General features: G+C 49.1%; 1 protein-coding gene across 3 annotated transcripts in view; it reads right to left on the reverse strand.

Annotated features, from left to right (window-relative positions):
* Positions 1–25273, reverse strand: part of DAGLA (diacylglycerol lipase alpha) — a 77225-nt gene that overhangs the window by 24292 nt on the left and 27660 nt on the right. For 2 of the 3 annotated variants that reach the window (XM_030483591.1, XM_030483592.1), the window contains exons 3-11: positions 17244–17382; positions 16553–16764; positions 14063–14164; positions 13324–13462; positions 8727–8814; positions 4027–4161; positions 3305–3382; positions 1624–1748; positions 258–414 (exon numbers count right to left, since the gene is read on the reverse strand). In XM_030483591.1, the coding sequence (XP_030339451.1) occupies positions 258–414; positions 1624–1748; positions 3305–3382; positions 4027–4161; positions 8727–8814; positions 13324–13462; positions 14063–14164; positions 16553–16764; positions 17244–17338 (1131 nt within the window). In that variant the 5' untranslated portion in view covers positions 17339–17382. Of the gene's footprint in view, positions 1–257; positions 415–1623; positions 1749–3304; positions 3383–4026; positions 4162–8726; positions 8815–13323; positions 13463–14062; positions 14165–16552; positions 16765–17243; positions 17383–20292; positions 20447–25273 lie in introns of all 3 variants that reach the window. The other variant, XM_030483593.1, reaches the window with a different exon arrangement.

The following is a 25273-nucleotide window of genomic DNA, read 5'->3' on the forward strand; positions in this document are numbered from 1 at the left end:
TCAGGGAAGAGGAGGCAATGGTGTGACAGGTCATGCTTTATGTGTAAGCAACTCCTCTGAATGATCTGATTTTTGCCAGTAGCAAATATTTCTATCCAAGTGACAGAATTCCTTAATGGAGAGATAAGATGGGAAGCTCTAGGGTCAGAAAAAAGGCTTCGAGCTTCCTCCTTTGTACCACTACACCTGGAATCCCATAAATCCCATTAGGAAGGGGCTTAGGAGCATGCCCCAAGGGGGTTGCAGGTTCTCCTTACCGCATCATGGCATGATGTGTAGACAATGTCTACTGAGGTCATGTTCTCATCCAAGAAGTGGCGGCGGATGGCAATGGCATTGCAGCCACAGCAGTTGTCCTCCTCGATGGTGACACTAGGTGCGTAGCGGGGACGTGAAGGACACAGACAGCAACATCTGCAGAAGAAGAACAATAGCTTTGAGGAAGAGAGGAAAGTGGAAGAGATTGGCTTTAGAGCAGAATTCCTAGAGATAGGGGAAAGACAGAACCCCGCACGCCACACTGGCCTCGTCTCAGCTGCAGTGATTCCCTTCCCTGGTAGGAGCTCTTGCACCAAGGAGCACACAACTGATGTTGCAGTATCAAAAAGGGGCACTGGGAGCAGATGTAGTTTCCCTTCTGAGCACCAGAGAGAGCTGCAGTGCCACCAGTCCCCAAGGAACCGATGCATGGTGGGGCTGGGATCTCTCCTCAAGGGATACTATGCCTCCCAGTGCAGTCCTATATTGCTTCAACGCACAAAGCAGCTAGCATGTACTGAGCTCTACATCTATTTATAACAAGGAGCAGGTCTAGAATCATACTGAGCTCAAGGTCTATTTATAACAAAACCAGAAAACGGGTCTAGAATCATCATCCCAGGCCAAAAACAGAAGCACAGATCTATTTCTCCTTCTTTCCCTTATGAAACACTTCCTAAATAAAAAGAAGGAGATTCTTCCTTACAGGTTCAGCACAGAAGTCACCTGCTTAAGTGCAAAAAGCTCAACCCCAAAGAGATGCTGATGACAGCATTACAGCAGCTGAAAGCAAACCTTTAAACCCAATATGATCCTGCACTGAACTACAGCCTTGCTACCATGAGGTGAGCACTCCAGAGCACGGCAGGAAGAAAACAATTAGTCACAGAGAACACAGCACAAACCTGCCAAGTCTTGCCAATGCTTTAATAAAGACCCAAATGTCAACTCTCTGCATATCTGGGCTCGCTGATAAATCTGATTTCTGAGCTCCCAGACAGCTGTTTTGACTCAATGTGAAAGCAGCCTTGCACCAGATGGGCTCTCTCCACTGGCTGTTCACACTGCACAGGACTGGCATGATCCTTAGTGCACCAGAGGATACAGCATAGAACAGTCTGGTTTATTTAACAAGGTAAGCAGATAAGCAACTATAAAGGAAGAGATACAGGGGAAAGATATTGGAGTATGAAGGGCCAGAGTTGGAGATGGAAAGAAAAAGCATGAGAAGGGAAAGGAGGAAAAGAGAAAAGGAAGAGGAGGAAATAGAGGGGTGATGGAGAGCAAACTGGTGAAGGAAAGGGTATTTCTAGAACAGAAGGGGAAAGGGAAGAAGGCAGAGTGATAGACAGGATGGCCACTCACGAGCAGGATCTGGCCAGGCGACAGAGTCCACATGTGGGCTTCCTCATCAGGTATATGGGCCAGCCATAGGCAGCCAGGGCAAACAGCATGTAGTAACACACCTCTTTGTACCGCTGCATCTCTTGCTGAAAGAGACAAGAGACTTGCTAAAGGCCTTATTCCCTTAGAGACAGTGAGTTTTCCTACTGGTTCCCTTTTCCTTCATGATTAGACACGTGCACCCTTGTGAGCATCAACCTGCTCTCTCAGCACCAGCAGAGCAGCACTGTCAGCGTTTGCAGGTGACTGCAGGAGAGCACAAGCTGGTGGTGCTGGGTGAGATCCAACCCCTCCCAAGGACAGCTCAGTGCAGCTACTCCTGTTCTCCTGCATGGAGGGTTCAGCCTGGAGAAGAGAAGGCTCCTGAAGGGGACACCTTAGAGCAGCTCCAGGGCCTAAAGGGGCTCCAGGAAACCTGGAGAGGGGCTTTGGACAAGGGCCTGGAAGGACAGGACAAGGGGAATGGCTTTAACCTGCCAGAGGGGAGACTGAGATGAGCTCTGAGGCAGAAGCTCTTCCCTGTGAGGGTGCTGAGGCGCTGGCACAGGGTGCCCAGAGAAGCTGTGGCTGCCCCATCCCTGGCAGTGTTCAAGGCCAGGTTGGACACAGGGGCTTGGAGCAACCTGCTCTAGTGGAAGGTGTCCCTGCCCGGGGCAGGGGGTTGGAGCTGGATGAGCTTTAAGCTCCGTTCCAACACAAACCAGTCTGGGATTCTGTGAAGCCACAAGAAGTTGAGCTCTCCGAATATACTTCTTCTACATAGTCACAGGCCATAGGATGCACAGAGAGGGCCATAAAGCCAGTCTGGGGCCTCATACCTCAGCAGTGTCTCCTATAAGCTCTGCTGCCATCTCTCCCCACACTCCCCTATTCAGAAGGAGAGACAGCCTGAGCACAAGCAGGGTGTGAGTGTTAAACACAGCAGAGCCACAAACAGGTTAATCACAGAACCACTTGATCAGAGGTGCTGGAATTGGGTCAGTCTTGCAGCAGTATCGTCTAATCAAGGGGTTGAATACAGTTTGCCCCATGAAGGGCTGCAATAGCAGCATGCCAGAAGAAAAGCCAGGCTTAATCCACACAGAACAGACAGCAGGCATTCCCATTCTGAGAGCTGCTGACAAGCAGCCCCAGGGAGGAAGGCTCCACCTCACTCCAGGCAGCTCCTGCCCTTTCCAAGGTGGAGCCCTGCCTGGTGGTACTTCCATATGGAGCTCTGCACAAAGCTCCTGGATGCAGCACCCAGCTCATACCTCTGGCGCTGGAGAAACCTCACGCTGCCTTTCCCTATCTGAGTGGGAATCCTACCACTTCCCACCACACAGAGGGCAGAGATAATGGTTTACAAGTGATGCTTTAAAACCCTCCAGAGAGCAAGTGTTGTTATTATTATTATTATTGGATGTGGCTTGGAGCAACCTGGTTTAGTGGGAGGTGTCCCTGCCCATTGCAGGGGGTTGGAACTGGATGAGCTTTAAGGTCCCTTCCAACACAAACCAGTCTGATTCTGTTGTACTAATCTTTCATTTCTTTGATTATTCCAGACAGGGACAGAAAGGAGTAAAGGAAGCCACTGAGAAAGAGAAAACAGGCGACATAGGGAAGCAGGATGGGTTTGCAAGCTCACAGTGCAGCCACTTACCGCGTTTTTCAGATCCAAATACTTTGTGTTCCTGGTCACTGGCATCCCAGACAGAAAAGCTAAAATGTCATTGTTTGCCTGTAAGTCACAAACACACATAAAGATTCTTCTCTGTGACACCAAGACAAAGCTACACCTGAGAAACAGAATGTACTGTGCAAACTGGGACAAGATACTCTCAAGTATCCCAACCAGTCTCCTCTAACTGGTTCCAATTGTGCTGTTTCTATTTCTGCCTGATCTGATCACTGCTGTCTGAACCCACCTTTAGTGAAAAACTAACCCAATTTTCTACTGGCTTGATAATCCAATCACGGCTTGGGAATTCGGGAATTTTGCCCCAAAGTTCCTCCTGCAGCTTTACCCAGATGCTGGAATCTTCTCCACATCACTGTGTACACAGGAGGAGTAATCTTCCCATTCCTTCTCATGTACCTACCAACTTCTTCAAGCCCATTTGGGGTTAGACTCTACACTCAAATCTGTATCACCTGCCTAGAAAAGACGATGGATTTCCCAAGCTTGACTCAGTGTCAGCTGGGCCTTTTGGGAGCCTTGGGAAAAGCTGTTCAAGCAATTTATACCTTTATTTTACAGCTCAGTGACTGGCAATAGCCCATCACACACACTAGAAATGAGGTGGGCAGAGTCATGCAGACTCACAGAGCGAGTCAAGAGCAGCAGGTAAGTCAGAGGTCAAGAGGGATGCCCTCTCCACCCACCTCATCCAGCACAGCGTTGCGCTTCGCCCGCTGCCGTTGGCGCAGAAGAACCAGGCCTGCAATGATGTCAGATGGGACGATGTCAAGGTCTCGGAAGAACTCAGCAAAAAGGTAGGCAATTTCTGAGTAGGCATCCTGCAAAATCCAAGGAGAGAAGAGTTTAGGAGAAAGGAGGAGGAGTTTGGGTATGGGAAGCCTCAAAACAGGCCACGGAATGAGAACCAATGCAGCAGCAATGGCCTCATTTCTATAGCTCGCTCTCCAAAACATCCACGAGATTCCTTTAGGGAACACCATATCTGGTCTGATCAGATGAGGATCCTGTTTATTTTTACATAGTCACACTGAGAGGGCCTTAGCTGAGGCTGAGTTTGTACTACACTTGGTGCTGATGTGTGGGCAAGCAGAGCACCTCCCCATCAAAACAGAGCAGGCAGAAAGGGAGAGAAGTGTTCTCATCTCTACGCTGTAAATAAGCCAGAGGAAGTATGAGAACCAAGCAAATCCCAACCCAGCATCATCTCAGAGTCATCCTTGCTCCTCAAAAGCAATTTTATTTGAGCAAAGGTTCCTCAGGATAAAAACCCCACTGATTTTGTCCATATTTAACCCAGACTTCAGCACCACAAGCAGATCACAGTGTCAGCTTTTGAATCCTGCCACTCCACAGCCTGGAGCTGCTCACTGCTCACCATCATGTTCTTTGAAATGTGATTTCAAAGAGTTCACTGCAACAAGTGTTACAGATGGCAGCTCTTGGTATTGAAGGAGCTGACCAAGTTATGAGGCTTTTCCAGGTTTATCCTGGACTGCATCCAAGCAAAAGGGCCTGAAAGGGAAAACTTGGAGAAAGATCCAAGCCATTAAACGCAGAGTTGCCAGAAGAGAAGGTGACCAAACTCCAAAAAAAGAAGACACCACAGGATGGACAGAGAGTGGAAGTGACCTGAAAGGCTCAAGCAAAGGCTCCAAAACAGAGTGACAAAGGTGTTTTGAGAGTAAAAAATGTTATTTTCCCTTTTGGTCTTTACTACAAAGACAGAACATCTTAAGGGAGAATGGTCTGGGAGGTTGGAGATGGGCTGGACCGTGAGGCAATGCTGACCTGGCCATCTCTGCGACCAACAGGCTTAAAGACAAGGGTGACCACGAGGTTGGTTCACTAAGCAAATGCTGTAGTGCACCAATGGTATTGGTATTCTGACTCCTGCCATCAATAACCTTTCCTACCAGGGTCTGTCACAGCCTTACCCTGAACTTTTAGCCTGTGTTTTCAGAGCATCCATTACTCAGCACCTAAAGCCATGCAATTGCAGTCTTGCCTGTAGAAAACCTGAGCAGTGCACTAACAGAAAGGCTGAATTTTAGGCCAGGATCTCTCTATGTCTCTTGTTTGACTGGGAAGAAAGTAAATCCCATCTCTCCCAAGCAGTCCTGCAGGGAATGACCTACATTCTTTCATCTCTGATAAACTCCTGGAGTGCGAGATTACTTTCTTTCATTTTTCACTTGCCTACAAAAGTAAGTTAAATAACCATTAAGAACAGGGCTGTAGGTGCCAACTGTGCAGGTTTCCACACCAGCTGTGCCTTTTGAAGAGCAAATGGACTGGCAATAACCTCTGTGACATTACAACTGCAGCAGCCTTCAAGTACTGACCCCATAAAGCTTAACAGAGCTCCTATAAGCACACATGAAATGCAGCCTCAAAGTAAAACCACTTATTAACCCAAAGGTGCAGCAACACCCCCTCTACTCTGCTCTTGTGAGACCCCACTTGCAGCACTGGGTGCCGTTCTGGTGTCCTCAACATCAGGAGGACATGGAGCTGTTGAAACAAGTCCAGAGGAGGCCACGAGGATGATCAGGGACTGGAGCAGCTCCTGTATGGAGCCAGGCTGAGAACATTGGGACTGTTCAGCTGGAGAAGAGAAGCTGCGTGGAGACCTCAGAGCAGCTTCCAGTGGCTGAAGGAGGCTACAAGGATGCTGGAGAGGGACCTTCATCAGGGACTGGAGTGATAGGACAAGGGGTGATGGGTTCAAACTAAAACAGGGGAAGTTCAGGTTGGAGATAAGGCAGAAGCTCTTCCCTGTGAGGGTGCTGAGGCGCTGGCACAGGGTGCCCAGAGAAGCTGTGGCTGCCCCATCCCTGGCAGTGCTCAAGGCCAGGTTGGACACAGGGGCTTGGAGCAACCTGCTCTAGTGGAAGGTGTCCCTGCCCGTGGCAGGGGGTTGGAACTAGATGAGCTTTAAGGTCCTTTCCAACCCAAAGTATTCTATGATTGGTTCCAAAGGATGAATTTTTGCTGGAGAATCTCATATTCTATTGTATGGTTGATTGTAGTGTTCTGCTCCAGGGCTGGAGACTTCACACTTCACCCCAGACCCACATTCTTGCCCCAAACACCACGTCCACTCCACAGAACTATTTTCCAGCCCAGAGGATGATGATGATTCTCTGCTAGAACATTTTTTTTCCATGAAGACTGGGAGAGACAGCAATGGATTCATTTCTCATCCATTACACACGCATTCATTCCACACGCTGTCATGCCAGGACACACAATGTCAGAGCTTGTTTCTGTACAGAAAAGAGTCTTGGGAATTGCTCAAGCTGAATGTAAAATGGAAACTCAATAGCACAAAGAATTTGAAGATTGTGGTATCTGCTTTTATCCTGAACTACAGAAAAACATATAAAGTAGAAACAGGCACTGCAGAATGAGAAGCTTGTTTAAAAAAAAAGCTTGATACAGAGAAATATTTCACATTCCTGAATAAAACAGAGTTGTTCAGAAACCAGGACATCCAAGGCTCTGGAGCCAGGCTGCAGCACCCATAGGACACACACTTTTGGGTACCTGGGTAAGGTGACCTGGTTGTGCTCCCAGAGGGAATGGAAGGTGCCTCTGCTGTGGTAGCACAGGAGGAGCTGCAAAGCACCCCCAAGGAAATGCTGCTGTTTGAGCTGCCCTGACACAAAAGCTTGTTTTGTTTCAGCTTTCCAGATGGATTTTCCTCAGCAGCTCCAGCAGATGAGCTGTGAGAGCTGCCAGTCGTGGGCTGTGACATCTCAGTGGGACAGCACGTTGGGAACATGGTGGCATTGCATCCAGTGCCGCTGGGAGGATCCATGTGCCAGGACACACTGCTGGACTTCTGCAAGAGGGTTATGACAATTCCTGCAGCCATCCACACTTTGGGAATGCACCCTGGGGATAATTCCACAGCACTTCCTAACAAACCCTTTTAATCTAATTCATACTGGTTGCCATCTGTGATGAACAAATGTTCAGGTAGCCTTCACCTGACTCCATTACTCTTATACAGCTTCTCAACTTATTCCACCTTTTCCTTTTTGGGGTTCAAATCCCAATCTCATTTCTTCTTTAAGTCCATATCCCCTCCAATATGCTCCTTTCTCTGCTGCACCTTTGAGAAGACCCAACCCCAGGCTATATTTAGTGAGGACATCACTGATGTGGACATTCCCTTGGTGGTTTCCCTGTCATTTTCTATGCCCTTCTACTGATGCTAAATGTTCTTGTGATTTTTTGGCCAGTGCTGTGCACTGATGTCTTTGACAAAGTGTCCTTGATAACTCCAAGCTCTTCTCCTGAGAGGCTGGAACTAATTCAGAGCCAGTGTATGTAAGTAATTTAAACTGTTTCTTCACATGTGCACTCATCACTTGGTCTTTCTTTACAACTATCTTTGATAACACCACCCTGGTTCTGTTTGATCTTTCAGGAGCTCTCAAATACTCCTAATTCTAACTCATTTAAACATTAGGAGTCTTGATCAGCAAAGTTTTCCATGTTCTTGGTCACCTCTTCAGCAGGTCCTCAGGAATCCTGTTGAATACCACCTCAAGACACAAACCTGCTCCCACTGCTAACTTTTGGGGAAGCAATACCAAGCCCCTTACCCTTCCCTGTTGGATAACAAGGGAAAATCCCAACTGTAACACATGAAAACTTCAAACCAATTATCTCCCTGTGAATCTAGGGATTAAGGAGTAGGTTTTGACTGTTAGTAAATCCAGAAGTAGTCTTTTGCTGCTTGGCAGGTTTACATTTTCCTGTTTTCAGAGAGGCCTCTCTCCTCCTCAAGTGCATGCAACTGATGCAAACAACAGGAGAAACTGCCTGAGCAAACGGAAGCTGATCACCAAGTGAAATGCTGAGCTTAAACATAGTGAAGATAGGTATTTCTTCCACTGTTATCTTTACTTATATGTTATTATCCCAGTTCACTGCAACATCAAAGTACAGAACAACTTCAGAGGAGTTTAGTACTGACATTGCTTTTCGGTGCTTACCTTACCTTCAGAGTTCTCCAATATTCAAAACCAGTGGCCTAAGATTAGTCATTTTGTAACTGCCCTACTCAGTGATGTTACATCTGCATCTAGAGGGAAACATCAGCTTCTGCATGGAATACCCAGGTCCCCTCCTGCAGAAATGCAAGGGCTCCTTCAGGCTACTTGGGCTGTAAGGAAGGAAAAGGAATCTGCATGCAGCAAAGCTCCAAGCCTGGTCATCCTGAGGGAATGCTTCTTGGAAGGGTTTTCCAGTCCCTGCATGTACAAAAGGCTCCTTCTGCCTCCAGATCTCTGCAAACACCCACTGTAAAGAGACACACATCACCCAGGCAGGATGCTATCTCCTGCTCTGACATGAGATACTTGGTACCTACCGACTGAGAGTCTTTTGTCCGTGTGCAGCAAAGGAAAACCTTGAGCCTTCGTGTCCAGCTGCTGGCTTGTCCTTCTTCCAGGCGGTGTCTGTGAATGAAGGGTAGAGTATGAGCATGAGGACAGGCAGGAGAACACGTCTGCAAACACATAATAGGATACAAAGTCACCCAGTCTACACTATCACTGCTAAAACACGTGCTAAACTATATTCTTCTATTGATCCTGCTCTAGCAGAGGCAAGGAGAGCACACAGAGATTAATAACTTAGCTCACTTTATAGGCTAAGAAAGTTGGGGCTGTTCAGCCTGGAGAAGAGAAGCTGCGTGGAGACCTCAGAGCAGCTTCCAGTGGCTGAAGGGGGCTACAAGGGTGCTGGAGAGGGACCTTCATCAGGGACTGGAGTGATAGGACAAGGGGTGATGGATTCAGACTGAAACAGGGGACATTCAGGTAGGATATAAGGCAGAAGTTCTCCCCTGTGAGGGTGCTGAGGCGCTGGCACAGGGTGCCCAGAGAAGCTGTGGCTGCCCCATCCCTGGCAGTGCTCAAGGCCAGGTTGGACACAGGGGCTTGGAGCAACCTGCTCTAGTGGAAGGTGTCCCTGCCCGTGGCAGGGGGTTGAAACTGGAGGAGCTTTAAGGTCCTTTTCAACACAAACCAGTCTGGGATTCTATGATAGGAAGGTCAATAAATCTAACTGTCCTCTCTATTTATATACATGGTGTCCCACCTGAATGGGATGGCCATAATGAAACTCCTGTTGTTCTATGCATCTGCTGAAGCAAGATGGACAAGAGCATCCAGTGCTCCAGATGTAAGGAGAATCCACTGGCAACTTGGCAGTTCTATCACATGCCAGCACATCCCACCGCTCAGTAGGAAAACTCTACCTCAGGGCAAGGGCGTGGGAATGGTACAAAAGACCCTGAGCACTTAGTATGAGAGGAGCTGGGCAATTTTTTTCCCCAATAAATAGCTTATTTGGGAAAAATACATTTATTAAACATAGTACAGGCTTAGAACTGAAGCAATTTGCACTCTTTATTCAAACATGGTGCCTAGCTTTCACCAGAAAGAAAAGGAAAGTTAGCTGAAGGGTCTCTTTCTATTTAGACAAGGTTAAAACAAGCTGAATAGAGCAGGTTTAGCTCAACCCACATGTGGTTTATGTGACATTTCAATTTCAGTTTCAAAATGAGCTAATTGGACAACCCTGTTTCAATGCACCAGCGCTGAGTTGCCTCCACTGTTGTCAGCTTGTCCCAGTTACTACATGTGGCAGGGTGACAGTCCCTTCTTTTTGACTGGCATACTTGCTAACAAGCCTGAGCTCAAGCCAGGCTTCGTGGTGTTGAAGTGGGTGACTGTGTGAGTCTGTGCCAGAGTGCAATGCTACCAAAGGCCACAGCTCTCCTGAAGCAGGGTCTTTAATGTGGACACAGACTAACTCAACACAGGTCAGAGCAATCAAAAAAAGACCACTTCTGTTTTTCTGGCAGGCTCTCACATCAGAAAAAGCCAAAGCACAGAAAGTGGATTGTACCTGGAAGAAAAAGATGCTGATAAAGGAGTACTGGCCTGCACAGGAGGAGCCAATCCCACAGGGCAATCCATCAACTCACACCTGAGCATTTGAAAACAACTCTTATAGAATCCCAGAGTGGTTTGGGCTGAAGGGAGCTTAAAGCTCATCCAGTTCCAACCCCCTGCCACGGGCAGGGACACCTTCCACTAGAGCAGGTTGCTCCAAGCCCCTGTGTCCAACCTGGCCTTGAACACTGCCAGGGATGGGGCAGCCACAGCTTCTCTGGGCACCCTGTGCCAGCGCCTCAGCACCCTCACAGGGAAGAGCTTCTGCCTCAGAGCTCATCTCAATCTCCCCTCTGGCAGGTTAAAGCCATTCCCCTTGGCCTGTCCCTACAGGCCCTTGTCCAAAGCCCCTCTCCAGGTTTCCTGGAGCCCCTTTAGGCACTGGAGCTGCTCTAAGGTCTCCCCTTCAGGAGCCTTCTCTTCTCCAGGCTGCCCCAGCCCAGCTCTCTCAGCCTGGCTCCAGAGCAGAGCTGCTCCAGCCCTGGTCATCTTCAGCTACCCATAACATCCAAGGAAGACTCTAGAAGAGGAAGAAGAATACGAGCATCCCAAGACAGAGCTGGCAGTACTCTGTTTGCTCCACCAAATGCCAAAGAACTTGGCCAGCAATGCAAAGAACTTCACAACTTCACGGCGGGGGCTGAACAAGCCAAGTGTGCTCTGAGCTATTTTCACTCCAACTTTTCCCAAATTCTTTCTTCCTAACACTGAACTTCCACATGTTTAGTGGGCTCTGAAGCAAGTAAAGCCTCAGCACAATCAGCTGAGCCTTTTGTTTTGTTGCTTTATTTTCTTAGCTCTGCAAGAACAGAAGTGCCCACACACATCACGATGCCACTGGTGAAGGAAAACCTCTGTGTAAGAGTCCAACACCTACAGCAAAGCACCACCAAAGGGAAGGCAAAGTTATATATCTCCCTAATGCAACAAATCAAGCTTATTCATGAGTGAAGACAGAGGAAATACAGCTCATGTTAAGGATAATACAAAGGTCAAGCTCCTGCTGTACAGCAGAGGCACGTATTGCTGCAGCCTGAGGGATTGCAGTAGCAATTCCTGGCCCTCAGCATCTTTTCCGGATCATGATCCAGAAACAGGCAGAGAATTTCACAATGTGTTCTCTGCAAACAATTGCTTTAGTAGTGAACACGTAGTAACATCTTCTGTTTGCCTTTCACATCAGAGCCCGCAGCGTTTTGCTTGTTCACATCTGTTCACACTCCCTTTGGAAAGCGGGAAGCTGCAAACAGCAGGCACAAGCTATCCAAAACTGGTACAGGCCTGGAGGGAAAACCTGGCCGTGGCCCAAGAGACAAACACCTTCACTGATAGAACACAGAACCAACCACGTTGGAAAAGACCTTCCAGATCATCAAGTCCAACCATTCCCCAGCACTGCCAAGGCCACCACTAACCGTGTCACTGAGCGCCTCGGCTACACGGGGTGTGAGCACCCCCAGGGCCGGTGGCTCCAGCCCTGCCCTGGGCAGCCTGTTCCAATGCCTGAGCACACTTTGGGGAAGGAATTGTTCCTCAGCTCCATCTAAACCTGCCCTGGGGCAGCTTGAGGCCGTTTCCTCTTGTCCCATCCCTTGTTCCTTGGCAGCAGAGACCAGCCCCCTCCTGGCTCCATCCTCCTGTCAGGCACTTATAGAGAGTGATAACGTCCCCCTGAGCCTTCTCTTCTCCAGACTAAACCCCCCCAGGTCCCTCAGCTGTTCCTCATCACACTTGGGCTCCAGGCCCTGCACCAGCTCCGGGGCCCTTCTCTGGCCCCGCTCCAGCCCCTCAATGTCTCTCTTGTAGTGAGGGGCCCAGAACTGAACACTTTTGTCTGTTCTGAGCTGTCTGAGATCTCAAAACTCCTCAGAGGGGAGAGAATTCTGGGGGCTCTGACTTACTTTAAAGTTCTCTGGCAAAAAAAACTTTGCCATCCATGGCACTCAGTTTCCCTTGGGAAAAATAACAGTGAGCCACACAGCTTTGAAGGAGTGTTGAGTACTAGATCCATAGTATCATCAAAGCTTCTTAATGCAATCCCCCTGGGAATGTCCTGACCACAGTGCAGCAGTCACACACATTAGGCTAACAGGGCACTAACTCCAAATAACTGAGGCTAGTGTCACGTATTGGAGAGGTCAGGAAGAATGTCTTGCATTCCACAATGAAATCCAGGCTCCTTCAAACAAAACTTGCTGGCACAGTCCTTGGAAAAGTCTCTTTCTCCCTCAAAAAGACAACTTGAAGGATCCCATTCCAAGCCAGTGGAAGAGCATGTATTCAAAATGCCCTCATGGATATACATTCCTCATGAGAAATGCAAGATTTGCAGAGTAGTCTTTCAAAGCCTCAGTTTTTAGTGTTCAAAACCCAGTGCCCTCGAGTCCTACAAAGCCACATTCCTTGCTGACAGTTGCATATGTCAAGAGCACATAAGAAAACAAAGGCTGTTTGTGTTGTTCCCCCTTCTGAAAAATGCTTTGCTTGGTGAAATAAAAAGCTTTCCTATCCCCATCTGGGCAGCTCCAAGATGTAATCAATTCTTAATTAAAAGATCTGCCTGCCAACATAAAAGAAATTGCTTCTTGGCCACAAGCAAATACAAGAAACCTCAGGGCAAGAGGTAGTATTCTGAAGACATAGAGGAAGAAAGGGGCTTTGGAAGAAGATACTGTCTCAACCTAAGCAGTATCTAAGCACTGCCTCACTGTTACCAGGCAAAAGGCTGCTACAGGATGGACAAAAGAAGCTGTTGTGGTCAGCACTGGCTCAAGAGGCTCGTAAGGCTTCACAGATGCAGTGACTAACACACAACGCAGGCAGCTACCGCATCACTTCGCCTCCTTTGGATGCAGATGCCCACACACAGCACCTGACAATCTGAGCTGCATCCTTCCCTCACCAAAGGGAAGCAATGCCTAAAGCTGGAAGCTTCCCTGAAGCGAGGCAAGGAGGGACGTCAGGAACTGACAAAAGCAGGATATCCTTCCTGGAATGCTGCTTTACCTCAGGTTGTACGTCCTCAGGTTGCGTTGTCTCCGCTTTGTGGCGCGTAGTTTGACAAAGGTCCGGCCTGTGGGGTCGAAGACGCACAGGACAGTGATGCAGACACTCAGGATGACAACCCAGTTGCACACCACCATTCCTGCAAGGAGAGAAGAGGAATCAGGTGCTCTGCCCCTAAGTCATGACAGCAACGCTTCCTGCTTTTCATCACACACATCAGACCCATCGCTCCACTGCTGCAGGGCAGAGAAAGTCACCCCAGTGTCACCCCAAAATACTCTTGCATTCAGCTGCAGCAAAAGAAATCCTCTGGAAAAGCTTCTAAGTTTCTAGCTGGTTTAGGATATTGCCCATGTAAAAAGGCCATTAAGTATCCACTGACTGTCTAGAGGGACTGCAAACATTAGCATCACCCCTGCCAAGGGACTGGCTAAGATTGAAAAGGAGTTCCAGGAAAACAGCAATGCCATTTGGAACTGAAGAAGGGGAAGCAGGTCTTCCAGACTCCCCGGCCAGACCCTTCCATGGGAACATGAATTCTTGCCTCAGCACAGACAGCACAAACAACTGAATAGAACAACTGTTCTGAGCAATAATGTCTCAGGAAAACAAGCACCACATTTACAGCCACAATCCACTTCCAACAGTCAATCCCCACATGCAGGAATGAATTAGCTCTCTGAGGCGAGATGTCTGCTCATCCACAGGGATGCACCCAAACCACATTCCAAATACATACCCAAAGTGACACTCTTTGCTGTGATATCATTGCAGGAAGTGTAGTACTGCGTTAGCCAAACGATGCCCACGATAGCATACACAAACTCAATCAGCAGGATAGCTGCAACAAAAGGAACACAATGGAGAGTGGCAGCATCTCCCTAAGGATTAACCACTGCTTCTCCCCATCTTCTGGAAAGGAAACACAAAGAGGGGTTCTTTAGCAGGATGGTTGCACACAATTAGTGACTGCAGGATTAGGCCCTGTTGCTTTGGAAGGTGATATTCCAAGGATATGAACCAAAAGCGTAATGTGCCCTTAACTTACTCCTAAATGACACAAGGACTGAGTAACAAGAATCACTATGTAGCAGTACCTAGGACTTAACCACCTCAGCCAGCTGGCCCGATTCAAAGATATTAAGTAAATAGTGTGTATTCTGGATTAATTCTACTTACTACACTTAGTAAATGTTCCCAGCACCTCTGCCCTTTGCAGTCTTTCCAGTAACAGTTCCCAGGACACAATCCTTAAGGCATCATTTACTAGCTCCTCAGTTTTGCATCTTACCCTCTGAGCAACCTGCTCTAGTGGAAGGTGTCCCTGCCCACTGCAGGGGGTTGGAACTGGATCAGCTTTAAGGTCCCTTCCAACACAAACCAGTCTGTGAATAAACAAGAAACTGGGGATTCCGGGTGGTTCCCTGGAACCAAAAAGTTGGGAAACGCTGTTTTTAAGTGCCCATCCTCACATTTTCTCTCCACATTACGAGCCCAAAGTACAGGTGAGCAATCGGATATGGAGAGAGTAAATAGCTTGCTTAGTAATGCCTAGCAAGGCTTTGGTGGAGCTGGGACTAAACCCACATTCCAGCCTAGCCACCCAACCAGCCACCCTCCTTATCTACGTGTTGGCATGGTATCTTTCTACAAGTGGCTTACTACAGGCTCTCACCAGCCTGGAAAAACCAGTTCAAAGAGACACAAAGAGTTTTCATCAGGAGTGGGCAAGAAACAAGGGCTGGAGCTAGTTCCTGCTCAGCCCAAGCTATGTGCTTAATCTTAGCTAGGTTTTGCCTACTGTGGCTTGCCTGTCCTCTGAGATTACCTGCTGTAGGACAGGAGCATGGATGAGACTTTCCTGGGTTCATACTGGAGCTCTTTCCCAGATTCCTATGTACTAAATAGCACATGCTTCAACTGGGACAGTCACATGGACCTTGCCCACATGCTGGTCACACTCCTTATTTCTATCATTAGAACTGATGAAGCCATTAAGACTAAAAAGCTGCACAAAACAACCACATACAAGACCCAAAATACAGTGTAAATACTGATCCATGTATAGTTTAAGGCAGACAAGGAGAAAAGTGGGTGTTTCTTGGGCAGGAAAACAGCTTTTTGGATCTTTCTCTACCTCCCTTGCCCCATTTAGTCTGGTTTTAACACAGTGTAACTCAGTGTCAGGCTCCACGTGCTTCCCTAGGGAGGCTGCAGTGTGTCTGGGAAAGTGGAGAGAAGGATTTGTTTGCTCTTTGTGTTAATGACTTGCACTTAGCACTCAAAAGGTGGAAATGTCTCCCAGACAGAGCTTTCAAGCAAGGCTAGCCCTCTTTTAGTGACTTCTGCAGGGAAAAAATCCAGCAAAAACAGAGATGCAAAACCATGAGGTGTTTTGTTTGGAATGGGGTTGACTCTGCAGCTCCAAAAGGATTTCTTTCCTCTTAAAATCTTCACACAGCACAGAAAAAAATCTGCTCAAGTTTCTGTACCTGGAAGACAACAGAACAGAGGAGGGAAAACAAGCTAAAAGGGAAGCCTTGAGTGAGCCATCAAGGAACCATCTCTCTTTTCTGATCTACTTTTTGGTGGGTGAGAGAGACAGGAAACGTTTTTAGGAAGACAAATATGCACTCAGAGAGAGGATGCAACCAGTGAGCAGGTGGTAAACCTATTTATCTCACTGTGCCTGGAGGTGGAGTACCAAAGTGCAGGCCACTGGATGGAGATGCATCACATCTGAGTCAAGAGGTCCAGTATATGTCTCAAGGTAGGTGGGTGTAGATGCGTCTGCATGACAGGCAAGGACACACACATGCCTCAGGGGCAGAACCACCATGATTTACACAGACACATGCCCGGATCCTAGGAAAACATGTGGAAAAAAGATGGCGGAGAGGTGTAGATGCATCTCACTGTGGCAGAGCTATGTTGTGAGCCAGAAGAGGAGCACATTTGGTTCGAGGGAAAGGATGTACCTGCATTGCAATGAGGATGGCAAGTTAAAAGGTTTGCTAGAAAGATATTTGGGGCATTGCATGAGAGTCTTACAGCAACGACAGGGTGCTGCCTATGTGATGTATTCAGATGCATAGCACATACAAGTGGCCATCTGGATGTCTTTCAGAAGCTGTGTGTTTGTCAGGGTGTGGGGAGAGAAGTCTTCTGCGCTAGCAGATGGCAGTGTGGAGGCTGAGTCATTAGGAGGCCTCAGGCCTCTGCCTCTTACCCAGTCTGACATAGAGCACATACTGCATGGAGTCCCGGGGCTCTGTGTACAGGATACTGCCTCTCATGCTGAGCCAGATGATTGCCACCTCTGCGATCATACAGCTGAGCAGGATGCCCAGGTAGCCTCTGCCGTGGTCCACCAGGTTGAGCGAGCAGGCCTCGTTGGGGTTGTACACCAGCCCAAAGAGCACCACAGAGAGGATCACAAACCTGCCAGTCACAAACCAGCTTGTTACCAGCAGGAAGCTAAAGCAAGCTGCATGTAATAACCCACACCAAGCTCCTGAGGCTCCTCAGTCACCCACAGCTTCTTAATTTGGTCTGGAAATCTCCTCCCCACAAGCCATTCAGAGTCAGAACAATTTGATGACCTGTGTCAAGTCCCATTATCCCACTGGGATCTGCCACTCCAGTCGTTTTTCTTAAGCCCTTGGACACAAACACAGCCCCAAACTCCAGTGGACAACCTTGGGTAGCACAGGAGGATGCAGAGAGTTGGTCAGGCTCCCTCTTTGGAACTGGAACTGGAGCTTAGAACTTATTCAAAGAAGCTGGGAACGTGTTGGTGTCTATGAGAAATGCCCCAAACAAGCCTTCCAGCCACATGGATAAGCACAGGAAGAATTACAGCTGCAAGGAATAGGAATAACAAAAAGAACTGATGGGAGAATTCTGCCCTTCTCACTTACCAGGTGGTGTGCAGGAGGAAGAGGAAGACTGCTGGCAAAACCAGGTCATCGCTGCCTACAGACCAGCGGCGGCGAAACACGACAATCCCTGGCATGGCTAGTGGGTCTGAGGGGGTTCAGCAGGCACAACACTCACCTCCTGGAAAAGAACAGAGCCAAAACATGCTGCTGATCCTCCCCAAGAGAGCCCCACAACCCCACACCAGCAGAAGGATAGAACCTGAGCCCTGTTTTCCACCAAAGATGGCAGAGGTTCTTCCTTCCAGCACCAGGGGGCATGGCACGCTCGGGAAGGAGATGTACAGGAGGGGAATGTGGAGTTGAAAGAGTGGGAAGTATTAGGTGCAGCCGGTGTCTAACTCCCTGAACATAATCACCACTTCCCCAGCTCCAGTCCATAAGGTTACCTGGAATTCTGTTAGGCTTGTGTGGTGGGCAGCAGTCACTGGGGGGTGCTTTGGGCAGGTTATACTGACTTCAGCTCTGAAAAAGACCCTGTTACCATGTTCTTCCAGAGGCACCACTGTGCCAGGCTCTTCTCTTGTTGTCCAACACTTCTCTTCCTCCCTCAGCAAGCCAAAATACCCATTAGCAGTTAGCAGCAGTGTCTGGGGAAGCTATTGACCTGCTCTCCTAGGAGATCTCTCCCTCCACCATCAGAAGCACCCCGCCAGCTCCATGTCTTTGTGTTCACACTGATGGGCACTAACAATTAAAAGGTCAGAGAGTGAGGAGCTGGCTGTTCCTCCCCACATTTTGTTTGTGCTCCTATTTTTAAAGCTTTATAAACCCTTTAAGAACAGCAACAGCAGTGGTGTAAAGTCACGAGACTCCACAGGGCTCCCCAACCACCTCCTCCCAGCGCAGCTCTCCCACATCATTCCAGCTCTGCTGTACACACTCCAGCCTGCTCCAGTCCAAGTCCACTGCATCAGAGCAGCTCAGTCCTTTCCTTTCTTGTACAACATGCTTCAAACACGACCCACAGCCATGACTTCTGTTTGGTTTGGTCAACCTTTGGTTTCTGGGACTGTGTCTATGTGGTCTGCCCACTGCCAGCAGTGATCTCCTGACTGCAGTGGTCAGTCCTGTCCCTCCGTGCTGTACCCTAACCCCTGTCACACATCTTACCTGTAGCCTCATGTGCTACCAGACCAGGGGACACCACACATTGGCCTGTGCCCCTCTGCTCCAAGCCACGATCTCAACAGCATGAAGTTCTGCCACGTTGGACTGGGCTTGGAGCAACCTGCTCTAGTGGAAGGTGTCCCTGCCCATGGCAGGGGGTTGGAACTGGGTGAGCTTCAGGTCCCTTCCAACCCAAACCAGTTTGGGATTCCATGATTCTCCCAACTAATGCATCCCAGCTCAAAATCACAGTACTTCCCCTGTTCTAACCCTACCAACCTCCCAATCTTCATGTTCATGCACTGCTGCTGGAGTTCTCCATCCCTGACCTGCAGTGACCACACCACTCCAAAGCTGCATCTCCAAAGGAACAAAAGCTCTTTGTACTGATCTGGCACCGTGCTGTTATGCTCAGAGGCAAAAATCAAAGTTTGTTACTTACAATATACTCAGGATTTCCAATAGCATTTCAGAGGGAACAACATCTGCCACACCTCATGCACACAACAAAACCCAATCAAACTTGTGTGTGATGTCTCTGATTTAGTGCTCTGGGTGAAAAAGAGGGCAGGGAGGAGCGACACCATCACATTTAAACTCATCTGAACCTTCAGAGTAACACAAGTGTTGGGTTTGCGACAGACCACTGAGTATCTGCTACTGACTTGACAGTACTCAAACCTATTCCCTGGTCAGACGTGGTTACTCCATCACTTACGTACTGCGCAGATCACCCCAAAACAGAGGAGGGACCCTCCTGAACCACCACCCACAGCCACTGAACTAAACCTTCCCACCCATTTCAGTCACCAAGTATTGAAAACCTACACAAACCTTCCACGCTATCCAGGAGATTCCATGGTTAACAGGCTGACACACTCCCAGTGCAGGGAGGGAATGCTCTATTCCACAAACAAAGCAAATGTGAAATTCCACCACCATTTGGATTCACACTTCCTCAGCACATTACAATCAGAGCGCTCAGTACGCTGCAGCTTCAAACTGCTCACTCCTCTGGCCATCTGGTGACTTCTTCTAGCCCTGCCCTGAATAACCCACCCACGTGAAGCATTTATACCTGGAATATCACTATCCCTGCCCAGGATTTGGGGATGCACTTTCCATCACGCTCATTCACGCTGCCTCTGGCCACCACAGCACCTCCCAGCCAAGCTCAGACCTTGATTCCCGTCATCCCTCAGCTTACGGCTGCATCCCACCGACGCATTTCCCACTTTCCCAACAACTCTTCCACCTCTCCATGCACAAGTGGTTGTGCTCTCCCTGCTTTCCCTGCCAGCTGAAGAGGCAGGGAATGGGCAAGAGCAGCAACCATCCAACATGAATTCCTTTATCCACAGCAACAGATGGGGCTGGAGCAGAGCAGCCTGTCATTCACTGAGGGACTGTCACTCCTGGCTCCATGCTCACCACGCTCTCAGTGCACTGCAGAAAGAATCCCAATTCTCAAAGCCCATCTACTGAAAACCCACCCCATGAGGGATGGGGCCAGTTTGGAGAGAAGGAAAGTGACAGAAGGCCTGAGAATAAAGCCCACAAAGGATAAAAAAGCAGTGCTGTCAGTGTGAGGAATCTGGCTTCAACCCAGCAGATCCCAGGAGTTGCTTCAGATGATGAAGATATGATCTAGCAGAGGAATCAGGAGGAAAGTGGAAGGTCAGAGCACAAACAGCCCCAACACCACTGACCCAAGTTTTGCAAAAACCCCTGGAACTACCCCTAAAATTGCTGCAAAGAGTGGAAAAAATTCCCAGGATCTTGAAGCCTGAATCCCAATACAAGCAGCACCAAGCTCCCAACACAGGAATGAGGGGAAGCACATGCAGGCACGAGCTTTGTGCACAACAAGTCCAAAGCCCTTGACCCTCAGCTCAAAGATCTATGGAAGCAGGAATCTTACCCAGCTGCTGCACATTCTTCTCTCCCAGAAGGGTATTGCAGGAATAGTGCATATCCACGGAGACAGGCATCACGAGTGAAGGAAGGAACAGCAAACTCTTCTTGCAGCCATTGAAAATCCCACTCGGCACAGGGAAGGGCGGCGTGGTGACTGCCTGCTGACAGAGCTGGGCATCATCTTCAGAGCAACTCCCTCTTCCCAGGCAGGCAGCAACCTCAGCTCTTCCTCAGGGATGCCAGGGGTCGTGACTCCCCCCTTCCACACCCCCGGCACCCTCTGGAAGGAAGTGACATCATCCCTATTCTGAGGAGCTTGTATGTGGATTGTGGGAAGGAGGACCGGGAGTGATGCTGTCAGAGCCACACAGAGATGGGAGAGAAGGAAAACCCTCCAGCAGCAGCAAGTGCAGCAGCACAAACCTCCTCCCTTCTTGCTGCTGGACCAGGAGCACTGCAGCAGCGGTTTGGGGTCATCCCGGAGTCTGAGCCATACATCCTGGAAGTAGGGCTGGGAAAGGCTCAGGACCACTGGTCTCTCCCTCTGGCATGGACTGAATGGGCAGGGGGAGGGGAATTGGATGGGACACAAAAGGGGCACACAGAGGGGGCCACCCTGGTCATAGAAAGGAGAGACTGTTCCAAGAGGAGCAGCCTCATCCAGGCCTTTCAGCCCTTAATTCCTTGTGACATGCTCTGGGGTATGACAGGATGTGGGGGAAGGGGAGAATTAGCTGTCTGGAAGGGGAAGGCTTAGAGAAAAGAGCAAAGGAGAAAAATGCTCCAGCGAGACAACATTCCAGCTAAACCAAGGAGATTTAGGCTAATCCAACTCCCATCCCGCCTGACATTAGCCTTGGGAGAAGGGATGCAAGTAAATATAAGCTGAACACAGCCAGAGCTGGAGGAAAAGGGCTGTGCATGGATCTTGCACCATAGGAGACCACCCACACCATGCCAACAGCAAGGGAGAGCATCAGCTACTCCCCACCACCCAAAAACCCACGAGCAGCTTTAAGCTCACCCATCACACAGGCACCTGAAGCACAGTCGCACCCACACAGCCCAAAACACTAACCCCCTACAAACCCTCATCCCTGGGGATCTATAAGGGCTTGAAGACTCACTCAGCATCCTGCAAAACCTCCTTCTGGCCCACACAACCTCCTGAAGCTCAGAACATCACTTGTTATTGCCCTCAAGCAAAAGATGGGAGGCCAAGAACACACTGAAATCAGACGTACCAAGCTTCTTCCCACTTTGACAGACCACTGGAGGCACCAGCAGCAGGAAGCCCTGCCAAAACAACTCATCCATCACCCACCTTTCCCCTCAGCCTCAGCTGGTGACCTCCTTGCAACTCCACATGCCCCAGGTATGGCAAATCAATCCCAACGCATCTTTGGTTGCTATCTGGAAGCATGCTTTGAGCCAGTCTCCCTAAATTCTGCCTCGAGCCCTGCTGTATGATTGACCCAAGAGAAACTCCCTCAAAGTAAGTGTTCAAAGCCCAGTGACCAGACATTCATCTTCGCTGCCTTCAGGAAGCCAAAAGAAAGGGGATGTCTAGGTCTTAGCTCTGTAGATGGTTGTGGGAGTCCCTGCAGGACAAAACCCGTTGCTGGAATCCAGCAGCATATCCCAGCAGCACACTCCTGTGGTACTGGATGAAATGCCCCCATGTTCCCAGCTCCAACCTGCTGTCCCACTGAGAAGCCGGAGCCCAGGACTGCCAGGTCTCACTGGTCATCTGTTAGAACTCCTCAGGAAAATCCATCTGGAACAAACTTTGTGTCAGGGGAGCTCCAACAGCAGCATTTCCTTGGGGATTCTTCTCTGCTCCTCCTGTGCCACCACAGCAGAGGCACCCTCCCTTCTTCTTGAGGCCACCTTGCCCAGGTATCCAGAGATGCTGGTCCTATGGACACAGCAGTGGTGCTGCAGACTGCCTCCAGAGTCCCAAGAGGAGAACAGAAAGCCCCAAGAGTCACCCTAGTAGCTCAGGCAGGACCAGGACAGTGTCTGAACACCACCAGATCAACTCTATCCCATTAGCTTCTCTGGAGCTGCCTTCTGCATCCTACCACACAAGATGGCACCTGCAGGTACTCCTGCACAACACAGCCCTCCTCATCTCCATCAACAAAAACAGGTTCTGTCCCTTGCTGGTACATCTGCATTTCCTCTTTATCATAGAATCCCAGACTGGTTTGGGTTGAAGGGACATTAAAGCTCATCCAGTTCCAACCCCTGCCATGGGCAGGGACACCTTCCACTAGAGCAGGTTGCTCCAAGCCCCTGTGTCCAACCTGGCCTTGAACACTGCCAGGGATGGGGCAGCCACAGCTTCTCTGGGAAAAGTCTGTGCCAGCGCCTCAGCACCCTCACAGGGAAGAGCTTCTGCCTCAGAGCTCATCTCAGTCTCCCCTCTGGCAGGTTAAAGCCATTCCCCTTGGCCTGTCCCTACTTGCTCTTGTAACAAGTCCCTCTCCAGCCAGTGTTGGGCCAACAGTCTGCTCTTGTTACTACCAGTATTCTTGTGACCATCACCATGCACCTCAAGGCTGTATTTCTGCCAGCATGTACAATTTAAGCTGGTGGGCCCCATGGGGAAGCTCTTGTCCCCCGGGTTTTGAAGGTCAGCTTCTACTCTGAGATGTATTTTGGGTATGTGTGTCAATGGGCAGTATTATAGCTCCAGATCTAATCATATAGCTCTGCGATGAGGACACTGGAGTGAGATGATTGTGGGGCAGTGGCCTTATCCTGGGGGGAGCTGCATCTGAAATATGCCAAGTCACAAGAGGCTTTTTGAACCTTTCCTTTCTTGAACCTGATGCCTCAGTCCCCAGGCTCTGGCACTGACTCATTTTATCTCCTTCTCCTTGGAAAATGGGATAAATAAAGGAGAATCTTAAAAGCAGGTGTGAAAGTGATAGTCCAGCATTAAAGATCCCATTGATTTTCGCCATCATCCCTCCCCATGCTGAGCCACCTCTGGCTTGGTTGTAAGTAGATACTACACTAATACATACAGTATTCTTTGAAGTACAGATCTGTTCCCTTAATCATAGTCATGCTCGAACTATCCTCACATCCTTCTGGCTGCTGCTGTACCATCTTCCCCCAGGGAAGGAGCTTTCCCTGCAATCCCTGTGGGCATTGCTTGCAGCAGAGATCCTCTGCCACTTGTAAAAGGCAGCTCTGCCTTGGAAGGGCTCATCTTCCTTTGATGCTGTCTCATTTGGCCCCACCTTATATTATATGAGCCTCTGGTCCACATTGTGTTAAGTAGGTATTCCTGGGTCCTGCAAGAGGTGCAAGAGGAGAGCTGGGTTTTTATGTGGGCAGACATAGGGAAGCAAGTGCCTCCTATCAGCTTCAGGACACTTTGTATGGATGTAATGACATCCTCCCTTCTCCCTGCGAGGGAATAACAATTCCCAGATTGTGAGGAATCAGGCTCAAGCAGAAAGAGCTCCATTTAAAGCTCTTAAAAATAGCTGGATGAGGCCTGATGAAGTTGGATCCAAGTTCTAATTGAGGATTTCCGTCAAGGACAGTAAGTGCTTACAGAAAGGCTTATTTAATGGGACAGGGAGGTTCTGTAAGCTGCAGGGACAATGACCCAACAGGGGTATAAAGCCCATGTGGGACACCCTTGTGAGGAGAAGACGGATGGAGGGCTCAGGTAGGGGTGACTTGATGGAGCTGGAACCTTGTCTGTTAGTGAAGTGCTATTTGCACAACCTGGTCTAGTGGAAGGTGTCCCTGCCCACAGCAAGGGGTTGGAACTGGATAAGCTTCTTCATAAGGTCCCTTCCAACCCAAACCAGTCCACGATCTCCATCTCAGCTTATTCCTCCCTAATATTCCTTCACACAGCCCCTTTGCCTAAGGCAGCACAAACATATTGAGATGTTTTCTATGGATATGTGCTCCTCGCTTAAATCCATCCCCTTTGTGCCTTACTCCAAACACCTCTTGCCTTGGCTAGAAATAGGTCTCATGAGTCCCACACTATCTTCAAACACAGGCAACGTCTCCCACTTGTTCCCGTCTTTAACCTTTCAGCCTTACAACTTACACCCTTGAATTTCAAAAGCTTCTTATCAGGTTTTCTTTAAATGGCCTCTTTTCTCTCCTGAGACAGGAAAAAAACATTCAGCTCTCAAAAACCTTCCTACTAACACAGAAGATTTAGTATCACATTTGCTATTCACTCCAAACTGGTTATTTCCCTGCAGAACAATGCTGTGCACACCACAAAGGGCCCAACGCTGACATACTGCCTGCTCCTGAGCAATAGTATTGGTAATCCCAGGCAGTCTAAGGCATTAATTGAGATGTCAAAATCCACAAGTATTTTTACAATGAGATGCTCCCACTGAAATATTTAAATCAGGGGTTTAGGCTCTGCACACAAAAGGTTCAGGTTTTCCAGCATTTTTCTGCAAGTGGAAGGATTAATACATTTCCCCTGTCTAAAAACCACATGAAAGTGATCATTTAAGAGGAAAACAACAAATATGCTGCAAGTTGGCAACATCCCTTTGCCTCCATTCAGTGGAGTCACACACAAGCATAAAATATGCAAAGGGGAACAGCACAAGAGGGACATGGAGCCATTGGAGCGAGGCCAGAGGAGGCCATGGAGCTGCTGCGAGGGCTGGAGCAGCTCTGCTCTGGAGCCAGGCTGAGAGAGCTGGGCTGGGGCAGCCTGGAGAAGAGAAGGCTCCTGAAGGGGAGACCTTAGAGCAGCTCCAGGGCCTAAAGGGGCTCCAGGAAACCTGGAGAGGGGCTTTGGGCAAGGGCCTGTAGGGACAGGACAAGGGGAATGGCTTTAACCTGCCAGAGGGGAGATTGAGATGAGCTCTGAGGCAGAAGCTCTTCCCTGTGAGGGTGCTGAGGCGCTGGCACAGGGTGCCCAGAGAAGCTGTGGCTGCCCCATCCCTGGCAGTGTTCAAGGCCAGGTTGGACACAGG

This window comes from Strigops habroptila, chromosome 4 (genome assembly GCF_004027225.2).
Source record: "Strigops habroptila isolate Jane chromosome 4, bStrHab1.2.pri, whole genome shotgun sequence".
NCBI classification, from domain to species: Eukaryota; Metazoa; Chordata; class Aves; order Psittaciformes; family Psittacidae; genus Strigops; species Strigops habroptila.